This window comes from Euprymna scolopes, chromosome 32 (genome assembly GCF_053919585.1).
Source record: "Euprymna scolopes isolate OS-2025 chromosome 32, ASM5391958v1, whole genome shotgun sequence".
In the NCBI taxonomy this organism is placed as follows: domain Eukaryota; kingdom Metazoa; phylum Mollusca; class Cephalopoda; order Sepiida; family Sepiolidae; genus Euprymna; species Euprymna scolopes.
Window position 1 is genome coordinate 61,131,251 of NC_136513.1, and position 22,521 is coordinate 61,153,771.

At 22.8% G+C, this 22,521-nt stretch overlaps 1 protein-coding gene across 4 annotated transcripts in view; it reads right to left on the bottom strand.

The window, feature by feature from the left end:
• LOC145256383 (uncharacterized) overlaps nt 1–22,521 on the bottom strand; it is a 1,175,042-nt gene that overhangs the window by 671,556 nt on the left and 480,965 nt on the right. For all 4 annotated transcript variants that reach the window (XM_080115220.1, XM_080115219.1, XM_080115221.1 and 1 more), the window contains one exon: nt 9,935–10,013. In XM_080115220.1, coding sequence (XP_079971346.1) covers nt 9,935–10,013 — 79 coding nt within the window. The remainder of the gene's footprint in view (nt 1–9,934; nt 10,014–22,521) is intronic.

Here is a 22,521-nt window from a genome sequence, read left to right on the forward strand (position 1 = left end):
ATATATGATTAATATATAATTATATATGATTAATATATAATTATATATGATTAATATATAATTATATATGATTAATGTATAATTATATATTATTAATGTATAATTATATATGATTAATGTATAATTATATATTATTAATATATAATTATATATGATTAATACATAATTATATATGATTAATGTATAATTATATATGATTAATATATAATTATATATGATTAATGTATAATTATATATGATTAATATATAATTATATATGATTAATATATAATTATATATTATTAATGTATAATTATATATGATTAATGTATAATTATATATTATTAATATATAATTATATATGATTAATATATAATTATATATGATTAATATATAATTATATATGATTAATGTATAATTATATATTACTAATATATAATTATATATGATTAATGTATAATTATATATTATTAATATATAATTATATATGATTAATATATAATTATATATGATTAATATATAATTATATATTATTAATATATAATTATATATGATTAATGTATAATTATATATGATTAATGTATAATTATATATGATTAATGTATAAAATTATATGATTAATATATAATTATATATTATTAATATATAATTATATATGATTAATATATAATTATATATGATTAATGTATAATTATATATGATTAATATATAATTATATATTATTAATATATAATTATATATTATTATTATATAATTATATATGATTAATGTATAATTATATATGATTAATATATAATTATATATGATTAATGTATAATTATATATGATTAATATATAATTATATATTACTAATATATAATTATATATGATTAATGTATAATTATATATTATTAATATATAATTATATATGATTAATATATAATTATATATGATTAATATATAATTATATATGATTAATATATAATTATATATGATTAATGTATAATTATATATTATTAATGTATAATTATATATGATTAATGTATAATTATATATTATTAATATATAATTATATATGATTAATATATAATTATATATGATTAATATATAATTATATATGATTAATATTTAATTATATATTATTAATGTATAATTATATATGATTAATGTATAATTATATATTATTAATATATAATTATATATGATTAATATATAATTATATATGATTAATATATAATTATATATGATTAATGTATAATTATATATTACTAATATATAATTATATATGATTAATGTATAATTATATATTATTAATATATAATTATATATGATTAATATATAATTATATATGATTAATGTATAATTATATATGATTAATATATAATTATATATTACTAATATATAATTATATATGATTAATGTATAATTATATATGATTAATGTATAATTATATATGATTAATGTATAATTATATATGATTAATATATAATTATATATGGTTAATGTATAATTATATATGATTAATGTATAATTATATATGATTAATGTATAATTATATATGATCAATATATAATTATATATGATTAATGTATAATTATATATGATTAATGTATAATTATATATGATTAATGTATAATTATATATGATTAATGTATAATTATATATGATTAATGTATAATTATATATGATTAATATATAATTATATATTATTAATATATAATTATATATTATTAATGCATAATTATATATGATTAATATATAATTATATATGATTAATATATAATTATATATGATTAATATATAATTATATATGATTCATGTATAATTATATATGATTAATGTATAATTATATATGATTAATGTATAATTATATATGATTAAAATATAATTATATATGATTAATGTATAATTATATATTATTAATGTATAATTATATATTAATCATATATAATTATATATGATTAATATATAATTATATATGATTAATATATAATTATATATGATTAATGTATAATTATATATTACTAATATATAATTATATATGATTAATGTATAATTATATATGATTAATATATAATTATATATTATTAATATATAATTATATATGATTAATATATAATTATATATGATTAATGTATAATTATATATGATTAATATATAATTATATATTATTAATATATAATTATATATTATTAATATATAATTATATATGATTAATATATAATTATATATGATTAATATATAATTATATATGATTAATGTATAATTATATATGATTAATATATAATTATATATTACTAATATATAATTATATATGATTAATGTATAATTATATATGATTAATGTATAATTATATATGATTAATGTATAATTATATATGATTAATATATAATTATATATGATTAATGTATAATTATATATGATTAATATATAATTATATATTACTAATATATAATTATATATGATTAATGTATAATTATATATTATTAATATATAATTATATATGATTAATATATAATTATATATGATTACTATATAATTATATATGATTAATATATAATTATATATGATTAATGTATAATTATATATTATTAATGTATAATTATATATGATTAATGTATAATTATATATTATTAATATATAATTATATATGATAAATATATAATTATATATGATTAATATATAATTATATATGATTAATATATAATTATATATTATTAATGTATAATTATATATGATTAATGTATAATTATATATTATTAATATATAATTATATATGATATAATATATAATTATATATGATTAATATATAATTATATATGATTAATGTATAATTATATATTACTAATATATAATTATATATGATTAATGTATAATTATATATTATTAATATATAATTATATATGATTAATATATAATTATATATGATTAATGTATAATTATATATGATTAATATATAATTATATATTACTAATATATAATTATATATGATTAATGTATAATTATATATGATTAATGTATAATTATATATGATTAATGTATAATTATATATGATTAATATATAATTATATATGATTAATGTATAATAATATATGATTAATGTATAATTATATATGATTAATGTATAATTATATATGATTAATATATAATTATATATGATTAATGTATAATTATATATGATTAATGTATAATTATATATGATTAATGTATAATTATATATGATTAATGTATAATTATATATGATTAATGTATAATTATATATGATTAATATATAATTATATATTATTAATATATAATTATATATTATTAATGCATAATTATATATGATTAATATATAATTATATATGATTAATATATAATTATATATGATTAATATATAATTATATATGATTCATGTATAATTATATATGATTAATGTATAATTATATATGATTAATGTATAATTATATATGATTAATGTATAATTATATATGATTAATGTATAATTATATATTATTAATGTATAATTATATATTAATCATATATAATTATATATGATTAATATATAATTATATATGATTAATATATAATTATATATGATTAATGTATAATTATATATTACTAATATATAATTATATATGATTAATGTATAATTATATATTATTAATATATAATTATATATGATTAATATATAATTATATATGATTAATATATAATTATATATTATTAATATATAATTATATATGATTAATGTATAATTATATATGATTAATGTATAATTATATATGATTAATGTATAATTATATATGATTAATATATAATTATATATTATTAATATATAATTATATATGATTAATATATAATTATATATGATTAATGTATAATTATATATGATTAATATATAATTATATATTATTAATATATAATTATATATTATTAATATATAATTATATATGATTAATGTATAATTATATATGATTAATGTATAATTATATATGATTAATATATAATTATATATGATTAATGTATAATTATATATGATTAATGTATAATTATATATGATTAATGTATAATTATATATGATTAATATATAATTATATATGATTAATGTATAATTATATATGATTAATGTATAATTATATATGATTAATATATAATTATATATTATTAGTGTATAATTATATATGATTAATGTATAATTATATATGATTAATGCATAATTATATATGATTAATGTATAATTATATATTATTAATATATAATTATATATGATTAATGTATAATTATATATTATTAATGTATAATTATATATTAATCATATATAATTATATATGATTAATATATAATTATATATGATTAATATATAATTATATATGATTAATGTATAATTATATATTACTAATATATAATTATATATGATTAATGTATAATTATATATTATTAATATATAATTATATATGATTAATATATAATTATATATGATTAATATATAATTATATATTATTAATATATAATTATATATGATTAATGTATAATTATATATGATTAATGTATAATTATATATGATTCATGTATAATTATATATGATTAATATATAATTATATATTATTAATATATAATCATATATGATTAATGCATAATTATATATGATTAATATATAATTATATATGATTAATATATAATTATATATGATTAATATATAATTATATATGATTCATGTATAATTATATATGATTAATGTATAATTATATATGATTAATATATAATTATATATTATTAATATATAATCATATATGATTAATGTATAATTATATATGATTAATATATAATTATATATGATTAATGTATAATTATATATGATTAATATATAATTATATATTACTAATATATAATTATATATGATTAATGTATAATTATATATTATTAATATATAATTATATATGATTAATATATAATTATATATGATTAATATATAATTATATATGATTAATATATAATTATATATGATTAATGTATAATTATATATTATTAATGTATAATTATATATTACTAATATATAATTATATATGATTAATATATAATTATATATTACTAATATATAATTATATATGATTAATGTATAATTATATATTATTAATGTATAATTATATATGATTAATGTATAATTATATATTATTAATATATAATTATATATGATTAATATATAATTATATATGATTAATATATAATTATATATGATTAATATATAATTATATATTATTAATGTATAATTATATATGATTAATGTATAATTATATATTATTAATATATAATTTTATATGATTAATATATAATTATATATGATTAATATATAATTATATATTAATCATATATAATTATATATGATTAATTAATAATTATATATTATTAATATATAATTATATATGATTAATATATAATTATATATGATTAATGTATAATTATATATTACTAATATATAATTATATATGATTAATTAATAATTATATATTATTAATATATAATTATATATGATTAATATATAATTATATATGATTAATATATAATTATATATTATTAATATATAATTATATATGATTAATGTATAATTATATATGATTAATGTATAATTATATATGATTAATGTATAATTATATATGATTAATATATAATTATATATTATTAATATATAATTATATATGATTAATATATAATCATATATGATTAATATATAATTATATATGATTAATGTATAATTATATATGATTAATATATAATTATATATGATTCATGTATAATTATATATGATTAATATATAATTATATATGATTAATATATAATTATATATGATTAATGTATAATTATATATGATTAATATATAATTATATATTACTAATATATAATTATATATGATTAATGTATAATTATATATGATTAATGTATAATTATATATGATTAATGTATAATTATATATGATTAATATATAATTATATATGATTAATGTATAATTATATATGATTAATGTATAATTATATATGATTAATGTATAATTATATATGATTAATATATAATTATATATGATTAATGTATAATTATATATGATTAATGTATAATTATATATGATTAATGTATAATTATATATGATTAATGTATAATTATATATGATTAATGTATAATTATATATGGTTAATATATAATTATATATTATTAATATATAATTATATATTATTAATGCATAATTATATATTATTAATGCATAATTATATATGATTAATGTATAATTATATATGATTAATGTATAATTATATATGATTGATGTATAATTATATATGATTAATGTATAATTATATATGATTAATGTATAATTATATATTATTAATATATAATTATATATGATTAATGTATAATTATATATGATTAATGTATAATTATATATGATTCATGTATAATTATATATGATTAATGTATAATTATATATGATTAATATATAATTATATATTATTAATATATAATTATATATGATTAATATATAATTATATATGATTAATGTATAATTATATATGATTAATGTATAATTATATATGATTAATGTATAATTATATATGATTGATGTATAATTATATATGATTAATGTATAATTATATATGATTAATGTATAATTATATATTATTAATATATAATTATATATGATTAATGTATAATTATATATGATTAATATATAATTATATATGATTAATGTATAATTATATATTACTAATATATAATTATATATGATTAATGTATAATTATATATTATTAATATATAATTATATATGATTAATATATAATTATATATGATTAATATATAATTATATATTATTAATATATAATTATATATGATTAATGTATAATTATATATGATTAATGTATAATTATATATGATTCATGTATAATTATATATGATTAATGTATAATTATATATGATTAATATATAATTATATATGATTAATATATAATTATATATGATTAATATATAATTATATATGATTAATGTATAATTATATATGATTAATATATAATTATATATTATTAATATATAATTATATATTATTAATATATAATTATATATGATTAATATATAATTATATATGATTAATATATAATTATATATGATTAATGTATAATTATATATGATTAATATATAATTATATATTACTAATATATAATTATATATGATTAATGTATAATTATATATGATTAATGTATAATTATATATGATTAATGTATAATTATATATGTTTAATATATAATTATATATGATTAATGTATAATTATATATGATTAATATATAATTATATATGATTAATGTATAATTATATATGATTAATGTATAATTATATATGATTAATATATAATTATATATTATTAATGTATAATTATATATGATTAATGTATAATTATATATGATTAATGTATAATTATATATGATTAATGTATAATTATATATGATTAATGTATAATTATATATTATTAATATATAATTATATATGATTAATGTATAATTATATATTATTAATGTATAATTATATATTAATCATATATAATTATATATGATTAATATATAATTATATATGATTAATATATAATTATATGTGATTAATGTATAATTATATATGATTAATATATAATTATATATGATTAATGTATAATTATATATGATTAATGTATAATTATATATGATTAATATATAATTATATATTATTAATGTATAATTATATATTAATCATATATAATTATATATTAATCATATATAATTATATATGATTAATATATAATTATATATGATTAATGTATAATTATATATGATTAATGTATAATTATATATGATTAATATATAATTATATATGATTAATATATAATTATATATGATTAATGTATAATTATATATGATTAATGTATAATTATATATGATTAATACATAACTATATATGATTAATATATAATTATATATGATTAATGTATAATTATATATGATTAATGTATAATTATATATGATTAATGTATAATTATATATGATTAATGTGCATTAAATAACCAGACAATGGCTGATACCATAAAAAAATAATCCGAATCAACCAAATACTCCCGTCTCGCAACTAAAAAAATTAAATCTTCATGAAAAACTAGTTAAAAGGCAATTAAAATTATTTTTGTTTGTTTGTAATATTTATCATTCTGGCTGGATTCGTAAATTTCAACATTTTACTCTAGAAAAGAAAGAAATGACAAATCAAACCACGTGTCAAAAGACAAAAAGACAAAAAGGTAAAAAGAAAGGAACAAATAAAAAAAAGAAGCTGAAAGAAAAGGGAAATAACTAAATTCATCATTTAATAAAAGAAATGAAAGAAAAGGGAAATAACTAAATGCATCATTTAATAAAAGAAATGAAAGAAAAGGGAAATAACTAAATGCATCATTTAATAAAAGAAATGAAAGAAAAGGGAAATAACTAAATGCATCATTTAATAAAAGAAATATAAGAAAAGGGAAATAACTAAATGCATCATTTAATAAAAGAAATGAAAGAAAAGGGAAATAACTAAATGCATCATTTAATAAAAGAAATGAAAGAAAAGGGAAATAACTAAATGCATCATTTAATAAAAGAAATGAAAGAAAAGGGAAATAACTAAATGCATCATTTAATAAAAGAAATGAAAGAAAAGGGAAATAACTAAATGCATCATTTAATAAAAGAAATGAAAGAAAAGGGAAATAACTAAATGCATCATTTAATAAAAGAAATATAAGAAAAGGGAAATAACTAAATGCATCATTTAATAAAAGAAATGAAAGAAAAGGGAAATAACTAAATGCATCATTTAATAAAAGAAATGAAAGAAAAGGGAAATAACTAAATGCATCATTTAATAAAAGAAATGAAAGAAAAGGGAAATAACTAAATGCATCATTTAATAAAAGAAATGAAAGAAAAGGGAAATAACTAAATGCATCATTTAATAAAAGAAATGAAAGAAAAGGGAAATAACTAAATGCATCATTTAATAAAAGAAATGAAAGAAAAGGGAAATAACTAAATGCATCATTTAATAAAAGAAATGAAAGAAAAGGGAAATAACTAAATGCATCATTTAATAAAAGAAATGAAAGAAAAGGGAAATAACTAAATGCATCATTTAATAAAAGAAATGAAAGAAAAGGGAAATAACTAAATGCATCATTTAATAAAAGAAATGAAAGAAAAGGGAAATAACTAAATGCATCATTTAATAAAAGAAATGAAAGAAAAGGGAAATAACTAAATGCATCATTTAATAAAAGAAATGAAAGAAAAGGGAAATAACTAAATGCATCATTTAATAAAAGAAATGAAAGAAAAGGGAAATAACTAAATGCATCATTTAATAAAAGAAATGAAAGAAAAGGGAAATAACTAAATGCATCATTTAATAAAAGAAATGAAAGAAAAGGGAAATAACTAAATGCATCATTTAATAAAAGAAATGAAAGAAAAGGGAAATAACTAAATGCATCATTTAATAAAAGAAATGAAAGAAAAGGGAAATAACTAAATTAATTTAATAAAAGAAATGAAAGAAAAGGGAAATAACTAAATTCATTTAATAAAAGAAATGAAAGAAAAGGGAAATAACTAAATGCATCATTTAATAAAAGAAATGAAAGAAAAGGGAAATAACTAAATTAATTTAATAAAAGAAATGAAAGAAAAGGGAAATAACTAAATTCATTTAATAAAAGAAATGAAAGAAAAGGGAAATAACTAAATGCATCATTTAATAAAAGAAATGAAAGAAAAGGGTGAATAAAATCTTCTGTTTCACTTTCGCTAAGTTCAGTTTTCCACCACAAAAAAAAAGGTGGAAAGGATCTGACTTTTGTCATTTCAATCTTCATTTAGCAATAAAAATGCAATTCACAACTTAGGCGTGGTGTACTTGGAAGCATGTAGTAAGAAAATTGAATAAATATTGAATACCTTTATAACAAAATGGATAAACGGTGAAAAGGTCCCATTCGTCTTCTTCAAAAGATTGTCCCGGGTACAAAGCAATAATCTACGAAAAAAATAAAACATACAAAACTTGGAGAAAATGAGAAAATAAATTTTCTAACCTATCTATGCATTGTTAGAATTACTTTAACAACGCATCGGCTAGTGTTTGCTTGTAAGGCGACACAAAAAAAGCGAAATAGGTAACTGTTATGTTAAGCCATCGTAGTTCCTTCATTTTTCTATTTGCCTGAACCTTTCATTACTTTTTCTTCTCTTTCCACTTCAATAGAGAGTAAAAGGGGGATTATTTGCAAAGACGTCCATGAAAATTAAATAACAAACAAGGAAATTAAATACCAACACAGAATTCGTACCAAAATGTTGATCGCGATTTCTGGACTAATTAGAACTTTTCCTGCGTGATTTAATTTTCTTGATTCTGATTTGATTCTCTTGATTCTGATTTGATTCTCTTGATTCTCATTTGATTCTCTTGATTCTGATTTAATTTTCTTGATTCTGATTTGATTCTCTTGATTCTGATTTGATTCTCTTGATTCTCATTTGATTCTCTTGATTCTGATTTAATTTTCTTGATTCTGATTTGATTCTCTTGATTCTGATTTGATTCTCTTGATTCTCATTTGATTCTCTTGATTCTGATTTAATTTTCTTGATTCTGATTTGATTCTCTTGATTCTGATTTGATTCTCTTGATTCTCATTTGATTCTCTTGATTCTGATTTAATTTTCTTGATTCTGATTTGATTCTCTTGATTCTCATTTGATTCTCTTGATTCTGATTTAATTTTCTTGATTCTGATTTGATTTTCTTGATTCTGATTTGATTTTCTTGATTCTGATTTGATTCTCTTGATTCTCATTTGATTCTCTTGATTCTGATTTAATTTTCTTGATTCTGATTTGATTTTCTTGATTCTGATTTGATTTTCTTGATTCTCATTTGATTTTCTTGATTCTCATTTGATTTTCTTGATTCTCATTTGATTTTCTTGATTCTCATTTGATTCTCTTGATTCTGATTTGATTTTCTTGATTCTGATTTGATTTTCTTGATTCTGATTTAATTTTCTTGATTCTGATTTGATTCTCTTGATTCTGATTTAATTTTCTTGATTCTGATTTGATTCTCTTGATTCTCATTTGATTTTCTTGATTCTGATTTGATTTTCTTGATTCTCATTTGATTCTCTTCGGTGAAATAAAATAACAGCTCGTTTACGGAAAGTGAAATTTTCAGTGGACACCTTAACGTTGCCATAATGTTGTAAACAACAAAAGAAAAAAATATATGTTTGTTTGTTTATTTGCTTGTTTGTCTTCCGATATTCCAACATTGTGATTACAGTATGTGGAGGCACCATAACGAGTTTCAATAACAATTATGAAGTATAATTGGGGGGGGGTCACCTGAAATACACAAACGGAATGTTCAAGAAAGTTTATCGCTACAGTCCTCTGTCTCCATTCTCGTTGCCTTCTCTCCTGCCCGATCGGAAATAATCTCCCAGCACCGAGAAATGAACATCGTTTTATAGTTTCCATCTTCACGCACACACGAGATTATGCGAGAACGGACGAAATAAAAATGCTGGCCGCCATGTTTGTTCTTCCTTTTCTTCGCCTGAACTCACTCGCTGAACACCCACGGTAAGACTTGTCTTTCTTGCTTCTAACCACATGCTTCCCTGATCTCAAGATCACATTTCGTAGTCTCTCATCCACTGTGGCCTCTGAGGTGTCTCATCCTCCTCCTGTGGCTGCACACTCCCCTCCACTGCTTCGCCCTCAACTGGTCTGACGTCGAGAATGTGCCTCGGGACTCCTTCCACCAGAATGTTGTTACTAGTGTTCCTCCCAGTCACGCGACCTCTACTCCATTGTGTGGTGCAGCGCGCCCCCGGTGGCTTCACCCATACCTCGTCCCCGAGTTTAATTGTCCCTGTGGCCTCTACTTCTCGGCTTGCCGGCTCCACCCTGGGATGTCTCCAGGAATATGCAAACGTTGACAGTTGAGGGACCGTCTCTGGTACTTGTCCGAGTTTAGGCGACGTGTTATACCAGAAGACGGCTTGCTCAGGTGAGGTGCCTCCTCTTTCCGCAACTGCCTTTATGGTGCGGTGGTTTCTCTTCACGATTCCGTTGCCACTGGGTCTGTAGGCAGCTCTGAAAAATTGCTGGATCTTCCATTTCTTCAGTACTTCTGTCACTGCTACTGACTTGAATGCAGTCCCGTTGTCAGTTAACTCTTCCACGGGGCCTCGCTCCAAAAACACCTCATCAAGGATTGCCGCTATTTCATTGCCTGTTCCTCCACGTAGCTTCTTCCATAGGGCAAATCGCCCGGGCCCACAGTCAATCATGGTCAGGTAAAGTCCACCCCTGTAATAGGTGACATCGCATGCCAGTCTCTCCCAGGTCCCACTCACCTCCAATTAGCCAGCTTCATGCGTGCTTGGAGCAGGATCAATCGACTGACATCTGCCGCATGTCCTGACCAGTTGCCTCACTTGCTCCTTGGTGATCCTCGGGTTGACTTTTTTCACTAAGTACCAAGTCCTCTCTACCCGCATATGGTGCAAATTGTGCACTTCTCGCACGCCAACATCATCTAGATCCGATGCAGCAACAACATCTTTCTTTGGCAACAGCCAACTCTTCTTCACTCTCGTGAGAGCATCTGCTTGGTTTTTTCAGAAGCCACCATGTCTACGCGAAGCTTCAAACAAAACTTTTGCATCAGCTCAGCCAGCACCCCAAGCCTGTGCTTCACTAACATCTCCGCAGCCCCTTTCGTTTTTATCCTTTTTTCGCTTGAAATGAGAGACTTTAGACAAGCAAACACCGTGGCAGAGTCTGTTTTGATGCAGATGTCACGTAGTCCCCATTTCAAGGCCAGATTGACTCCTTTTATTGTCGTGTCAAATTCCGCTACATTGATGTGGCTGACGTCATTCTCTTTCCTCAACCAGGCTGCATCTTCTGCAACTACTCCTCCAATTTCCAAAACGACCCCTGTTGCAATGCTGCTTGCATCGCACCACACGACTCCATCAAATGTTCGCGGTACATTCCAGGTTCCCCGGACTGGGTCTTCCCGTTCTGGTTCTTTCAGGAGCTCTTCCATCATGGCGACCGTTCTTTCTCCCACCTTATCATTTCATCTTCGTCCTTCGGCGTGTCTCTTTATGTAGCTGCATGCTGGTCTAAGCCAGCTAGCAATGAGGTAATGTCCGATCAACTTTCTGCATATGGAAAAAAGTTCACGTCTGTTGAGCTCCTGCTTCAGTTGTGGGATCTCGTTTCCCCTGCAAAACTCTAGGCCGCCTGACGCACCTCGTTTCAGTTTTAGGCCCAAAGCAGCCCCTCTGTCTAATTTTTCCGGCTCTTTGGCGACCAACCCAAACCTCTTCAAATGAGCCACCACCTCCTTGGCAGTTACCACAGTTTCATTCACCAGAATGTCGTCTATGTATGAGCTCACTACCCCATCTCTCTTTCCCATTGTCTCCAGAATCTTCCTGAGGATAGTTGACATAATCTTGGGTGCCGAATTTAACCCGAACCCTACTCGTGTAAGGCAGTAGGTTTTGCCTTTGTACTTGACTAACTGATATTTCCAGAGCTTCTTGGCAACATGGAGTTGCAAATAGGCAGATTTTAGATCTACCAACGTAGATGCGCCATTCATCTGCCTCCATTCCCTAATAGTCTCACTGCACACATCTACGGTGTCACCTCCCGTATGGCACTTAACATGGCCGTTCAGCTCTTGGAAATCCAGAACCGGTCTTACTTTCCCTTTAGTTGTTTGCAAAACGGCCATCAACGGCAAAATACCTGACTCCACGTCATCTGTCCACGGCATCAGTATCCCCTCCTCAATCCATCAGTCGACTTCTTGCTCAAGCTCCTTTCTCGCCCCTCCTCTAAGCGAATTTGTGTAGCATGCCACCCTGTTTGTCAGCGATGGTGCTTGATGTTTCCATGCCCACTCCACCGTCCACCGCTCTCTGTCGAATTCGGCTCGGAAGTCCTGATCTTTGATCAACAATTTTCTTTCCTCCCCGGTCTTCTTGATCCCTCTGGGGGCTTGCTCCGTCACCACGCACTCAGCTAGTCCGAACCTCACGTTGTTACATGTGATGCTAACACCTCCAAGGCGGCATATAACATCAATTCCAATGATGGCTTGGACGCCAGGCACCAGGCGATCAGTGACAATTGCATGGACCCTCATCCGACGTTCAGCAATATCAATAGTGACGGTCTTCCTCCATCGACACTTCACTCGCGACCCATCGAATGCCACTACTTCACCCTTCCCTTTCCATCTTCCAACCAGGGTAGTGTGCACCATGGTAGTGGTGCAGCCAGTGTCAATCAGGGCCATAACTTCCCGTCCTTCCACCGCAATCTTCTGTTTGGGCATCTGCTGCGGGTGCGCCACTATTCTCGAATCGGGGCGGCCGCTGGCGCGTCGGCCTCCCCTTGCCAGTTTCCCGAACTTGTGCATTTTACCGCTAAATGGCCTCTCCGATTGCATTTGTAACACACTGTCTGTTGCAAGAACTTCCTGCAGTCTCTTCTCATGTGTGGTCTCATATGTCTCATATGCATTCGAAGCATGCCATACCCGGGTTCGGCAGATTCCTGCCCACATCCTGCTGTACCGTTGCTGTTGTTCCTCCAGGCTCCGTGGGCTGGGTGCTCACCAAGATTTTTGCAGTTTTAAGCAGCTCACTCACATCCAGCGTCTCCACTCCCGGGACCTGCTGCAACCTTTTTGATATCTCTTCTGGGAACCCGGTAACAAAAGTCATTTTGACTATGTGACTCGTGGCATGTCCCCTGATGCCCGACAACTCAACCAATCTCCTTATCTCATTCATGTAGACATCAACAGATTCACCAGTCCACCTCTTTCAACTTATTAAAGGCCTCAAAAGACCCCTCTGCAAAAGCTTCGATCAGTCGACCCTTGATGGCGTCTGCGTCATCCTGTTCCCGCTTGCTGAGCTCCAAATAGAGGGCCAGTGCGTCCCCTTCCAGAAACAGTGGTATTACTGCGGCCACATCATCCAGCCTCTGAATCCTTGCTACAAGGTCCACTTTTTTAAGCCACGCCACCACATCATCGTCGCCATTAAAAGGCTTAATCATGTTGCTTAAGCCTGCGTTGGCCATCGCCGAAATAGCTTGAAGTATAATGGGGGCGGGTTCACCTCAAATACACAAACGGAATGTTCAAGAAAGTTTATCGCTACAGTCCTCTGTCTCCACTCTCGTTGCCTTCTCTCCTGCCCGATCGGGAATAATCTCCCAGCACCGAGAAATGAACATCGTTTTATAGTTTCCATCTTCACGCACACACGAGATTACGCGAGAACGGACGAAATAAAAATGCTGGCCGCCATGTTTGTTCTTCCTTTTCTTCGCCTGAACTTACTCGCTGAGCACCCGCGGTAAGACTTGTCTTTCTTGCTTCTAACCACAAATTATTCAATCAATATTGATTCAAGGGGAATACGAATGCACTGCCACATTAATGCATATCGAGAAAAATCTTTTCAACACAATAAAATTAAAAATTGTAAAGAAATTCGTTTGTTATCTCGCCCGTTTGGAGTGTGAGATAAAAGGAGCTGAATTAACACTGTAAACAGTGACCCTAAAACACGACCATTCATCATCATCATCATCACAACATTGTTAAAATAACTTATATTGCATTTGGTGCATTCTAATCTTTATACTATTGAACAATTCTATTTTTAGCTTACCAGTTCGTGTGGAAATAGAAAATGTGAAGGTCAAAAAAAGAATCAGCAGTAGTTTTTACTATATCAACATTTGAGTTAAAATTTCATATAAATGATTTTAAACTGGATATGTGTTTTATATATTTAATAAAATTAACATATTATGATATAAAAAAACCTGTACACAAATATTTTTTAATAAGTAATCTTTCTTTTGATAATTCATAAAAAGTAGGAATTAGTTCAGGGTGAATTGTTTTTGCTTTAAAAACATAATTTCTAAGTAGCGTATAATTTCTAAGTGGCATATTATTTTGGTTAAAAAATCACATTTTCTTCGTTAACTAATCTACTCTAATAATGTCCCAATGGCACGTGGCAATATTTAACATGACGTCGTAACTTTTGCACGGTCATTTTGCATATTATATTTTTCTAAAGTTAGTCAATTGCATACCATACTTTAAGAATAGCAAGTTTTAATGGGATAAAGTATTAAATAGCGGAGCAACAGTGTCACTCGCTAAATTATGATTGATTACGACTAAGATGGATAGAGTGCTGTTGTCACTTTTGGGCAGGAGATGCTAGAAAGGACTTGTCCTCCCTTGATAGAGTTCAAGGTAGACTTCGTAGTCTCGTAGTTGATGTCCTTTTCTCTTATCTGCACCTCTATCTCACAGAACAGATGTTGCGAGTCTGTCTCTGCTTTATCGTTGTTTTCATGGCAAGTGTTCGACTGAGCTTCAATCTATGTTCCCTCTCGCAAAACTTTCACAAGAAACACCCGACTAGCTGAAAACACTATCAAAATTTCCACCCACTCTTTATCTGTGCCTAAACCTAAACGTAGATTCCATAAACAACGCTTTTTTCTCAGAACTGCACGCCTTCGGAACTGTCTTCCGTTTTCCTGCTTTCTAACTGACTACGATATGGTTGTCTTCAAGTCACATGTAAACAAGTTCTTGATGAGCCGTTCTACTTAAGTCAACAAATTGACCGAATTTCTATTACTAACAATTACTATACTGCTGATTTAACTACTGTACACTCTTATTCTCGAGTGGTCTTTGGGCCTTCATAAGTTGGGATACTCATGTAAAAAAAAAGTTATGATTGATTACGACTAAGCTCAGTGTCCGTTTATCAGTCGGGTTGTTGTATTAACCATACAATGTCCACTCTCTCAGGTATTGTTCTCTCCAGTTGGGAAAAAGTTAATTTATTGCTGCTTGGGGTTATCCCACCGGGGAATGTCGATGGGCTAAACCAGGTGATTGTTAAGAAGAAATATTGATCTTGGAGAGTAAACCTATCTTGTGCCACATTATTCTAATTGCGAAAAGATGTAATTACAGCATGAATCAGCAAAGGCGACATTGCATTACCATAATATATTTGCATTACTATAAAATAATTGCATTACTATAATATATTTTAATTACTACAATATAATAGCATTACTTTAATTGCATTACTATAATATATTTACATTACTATAATATAATTGCATTACTATAATATATTTGCATTACTATAATATATTTGCATTACTATAATATATTTTAATTACTACAATATAATAGCATTACTTTAATTGCATTACTATAATATAATTGCATTACTATAATATAATTGCATTACCATAATATATTTTAATTACTACAATATAATAGCATTACTTTAATTGCATTACTATAATATATTTACATTACTATAATATAATTGCATTACTATAATATATTTGCATTACCATAATATATTTGCATTACTATAAAATAGTTGCATTACTATAATATAATTGCATTACTATAATATAATTGCATTACCATAATATATTTGCATTACTATAAAATAATTGCATTACTTTAATATATTTGAATTGCTATAATTCATATATCTGGGCAGGAGCTGCTAAAAACAGCCTATCCTGCCTTGACAGAGTAAGAAATAGACTTCATGGCTTAGTGGGGGTTGCCCTTTTCTCTACCCTGCAACCTCTCTCCCACAGAAGAGACGTTGCGAGCCTATCCTTGTTTTATCGTTATTTCCATGGCAGGTGCTGGTCTAAACTCCAATCTCTGGTCCCCCCTCGCCAATCTTTCATGAAAAACACCCGTCTGGCTGAATCAACTGTGAAAAATTTTCCCCACTCTATATCTGTGCCTAAATCAAAACGCGGATTCCATGAACAAAGCTTCTTTCTTAGAACTGAACGCCTGTGAAACTCTGTTCTGTCTGCCTGCTTCCGACCGGACTACAACTTGGATGTCTTCAAGTCCAATGTAAACAAATTCCTAATGAACCGCCCCCTTAAGTAAACACTTAATCAAATCACCACACTAACGTAATGTACTTGCAATAACCCTTATCCCTAAGTGGCTTCCGGGCCTGGATAAGTGGTGATCACTGTGTAAAAAAAAAAAAAAATTGCATTACTATAATATATTTACATTACTATACAATAATTGCATTACTATAATATATTTACATTACTATAAGATAATTGCATTACTATAATATGTTTGCATTACCATAATATATTTGCATTACTATAACATAATTGCATTACTATAATATAATTGCATTACTATAATATAATTGCATTACTATAATATATTTACATCACTATAATATAATTGCATTACTATAATATATTTGCTTTACTATAAAATAATTGCATTACCATAATATAAATGCATTACTTTAATATATTTGAATTACTATAATTGCATTGCTATAATATATTTACATTACTATAATATAATTGCATTACTATAATAAAATTGTCATTACTACAATATAATAGCATTATTATAATATATTTCATTACTATAATAGCATTACTATAATAAATTTGGATTACTGAAATATATTTGCATTACTATAATCTAATTGCATTACTATAATATACCGGCATTACTATATTTGCATCACTATAATATATTTGCATTACTACAATATATTTGCATTACTATAATTTCATTACTATAATATGATTACATTACTATAATAAAACGGCATTACTATATTTGCATTACTATAATATATTTGTATTACTATAATTGCATTATTATAATATAATTACATAACAATAATATATTTGCATTACTACAACATAATTGCATTACTATAATATATTGGCATTACTATAATAGCAATATTATAATATATTTGGATTACTAAATTATATTTTCATTACTAAAATTGAATTCCTATAATATATTTGCTTTACTATAATTGCATTACTATAATATTATTGCATTACTATAATATATTTGCATTACTAGAATATATTTGCATTACTACAATATAATTGCATTACAAAATTTGAATTTTATTTGAATTGTTATGAATAATATATTACTATAATATTTTTGTGTTACTGTAATTGCAATGCTATAGTACAATTGAATAACTATAATATAACGGCACTACTATATATGCATTACTATAATATATTTGCATGACTATAATATATTTGCATTACTATAATATATTTGCATTACTAGAAAATATTTGCATTACTACAATATAATTGCATTACTATAATATATTTCATTACTATAATAGCATTACTATAATATATTTGGATTACTAAAATATATTTGCATTACTATAATTGCATAACTAAAATATATAATACAATCGCATTACTATAATATATTTGCATTACTACATTATAATTGCATTACTATAATATATTTTCATTACTAAAATATATTTGCCTCACTATAATTGCTTTACTAGATTATATATTTGCATTACTATAATATATTTGCATTACTATAATTGCATTACTGTAATAAACTTCAATTACTATAATATATTTTCATTACTATAGATACCCTATTATAATACAATTTCATTACTATAATATATTTGAATTACTATAATTGCATTACTATAATATATTTGCATTACTATAATTGCATTACTGTAATATAATTGCATTACTATAATATATTTGGATGAATACAATTGCATTTCTATAATATATTTGCAATACTATAAATGCCTTATTATAATACAATTGCATTACTATTATATATTTTAATTACTATATTTGCACTACTATAATATATTTGCAACACTTCAATATTATTTCATTAATATAATATATTTGCATTGCTATAATATAATAGCGTTACTTTAATATATTTGCATTACTACAATATAATTGCATTACAATATTATATTTGCATTACTATGATAGCATTACTATAATATAGAGATTACTAAAATATATTTGCATTCATATCATTGCATTATTATAATATAATTGCATTACAATAATATATTTAACTTACTATCACAACATTGAACTACTATGATGTAACGCCATTACTATATTTGCTACTACTATATAATTTAATCACTATAATATATTTGCATTACTATAAATGCATTACTATAATGTAATTGCATTACTATTATATATTTGCGTTACTATACATAATTGCATTACTATAATATATTTGCATTACAATAATACAATTGTATTACTATAATATAATTGCATTACTATAATATAACTGTATTACTAAAATATATTTGCATTACTATAATTGCATTGCTATAATATATTTGCATTACAATAATATAATTGCATTACTCTAATATATTTACATACATACAATATATTTGCATTGCTATAATTTCATTACTATAATATATTTGCATTACTATAATTGTTTTACTATAATATACTTGCATTAATATTATATATTCGCATAACTATAATTGCATTAATATAATATACTTATATTACTATAATATAACTTAATTACTATAATATAATTTCATTACTATAATATAATTGCATTATATAATATATTTACATTACTATAATATATTTGCGTTACTATGATATATTTGCTTTACTATAATTTCATTAATATAATATAATTTTATTACTATAACATATATGCATTACTATAATATAATTCTCTTACTAAAGTATATTTGCATTACTATAATATATTTGCATTACTATAATATAATTGCATTACTATAATATAATTGCATTACTATAATATATTTGCCTTACAATAATTCATTAATATAATATAATTTCATTACTATAATATATTTGCATTACTATAATATAATAGTCTCATTAAAATATATTTGCATTACTATAATATATTTTCATAAATACAATGCCATTACGATAATATATTTGCATTACTACATTATAATTGCATTACTATAATATATTTTCATTACTATAATAGCATTATTATGATATATTTGCATTACTATAACGGCATTTCTATAATATAACTACATTACTATAATATATTTGTATTAGCAAAATTGCAGTACTAAAATATCATTGCATTGCTATAATATATTTGCATTACTATAATTTGATTAAAATATATACATTACTATAATATATTTGCATTACAATAATATATTGGCATTACTATAATATAATTGCAATGATATAATATATATGAATTACTATAATATAATTGCAATGATATAATATATATGAATTACTATAATATAATTGAGTTAGTATAATATGATTGCATATATAGAATATAATGGCATTACTATAATATTATTTCTATAATACAACTGCATTACTATAATATAATTGCATTTCTATAATATAGTTGCATTACTATAATATAATTGAATAACTATAATATAATTGCATAACTATAATATACTTGCATTACTATTATATATTTACATTACTATTATATAATTGCATTACTTTGTTTGATTTATTATATTATAATTGCATTACTATAATATATTTGCATTACTACATTATAACTGCATTACTATAATGTATTCGAATTACTACAAGTGAATAGCATTACTATAATACATTTGCATTACTATAATAGAATTACTTTAAAATATATGGATTACTAAAATATATTTTTATGACTGTCTTTGCATTACGACAATATATTTGCATTGCTTTAATATAATTGCACTACTATAATATAATTGCATTATTACAATACATTTGCATTACTAGAAAAAGTTGCATTACTATAATATATTTGCAGTACTATAATTGCATTACTATAATTGAAATTACTATAATATATTAGCATTATTATAATATATTTGCGTTACTATAATTGCATTACAATAATATGATTGTATTACTAAAATTGCATTCCTCTTATATAATTGCATTGCTATAATATATGTGCATTACTACATTATAATTGCATTACTATAATACATATGCATTGCTATAATTGCATTACTAAAATATATTTGCATTACTATCATTGCATTACTGTAATATAATTGCATTACTATAGTATATGCATTACTATATTTCCATTATTATAATATGATTGAATTACTATTATGTAATTGCTTTACTATAATATATTTGCATTACTATATTATAATTGAATTACTATAATATATTTGCATTACTATAATATAATTTCATTACTATAATATTTTGGCATTACTATAATATATTTGCATTACTATAATTGCATTACTATAATATAATTGCATTACTATAATATATTGGCATTATTATAATATAAGCGCCTTATGTAAATATATTTGAATAACTATAATATATTTGCATTATATTATATAATTGCATAACTATTATAAATTTTCATTACTATACTTGCATTACTATAATATAATTGCGTTACTATAATATATTTGGATGAATATAATTGCATTATAATAATATATTTACATTACTATAATTGCATTACTATAATATAATTGCATTATATAATTCTTTATTAAAAGTGCATTACTATAATATAATTGCAT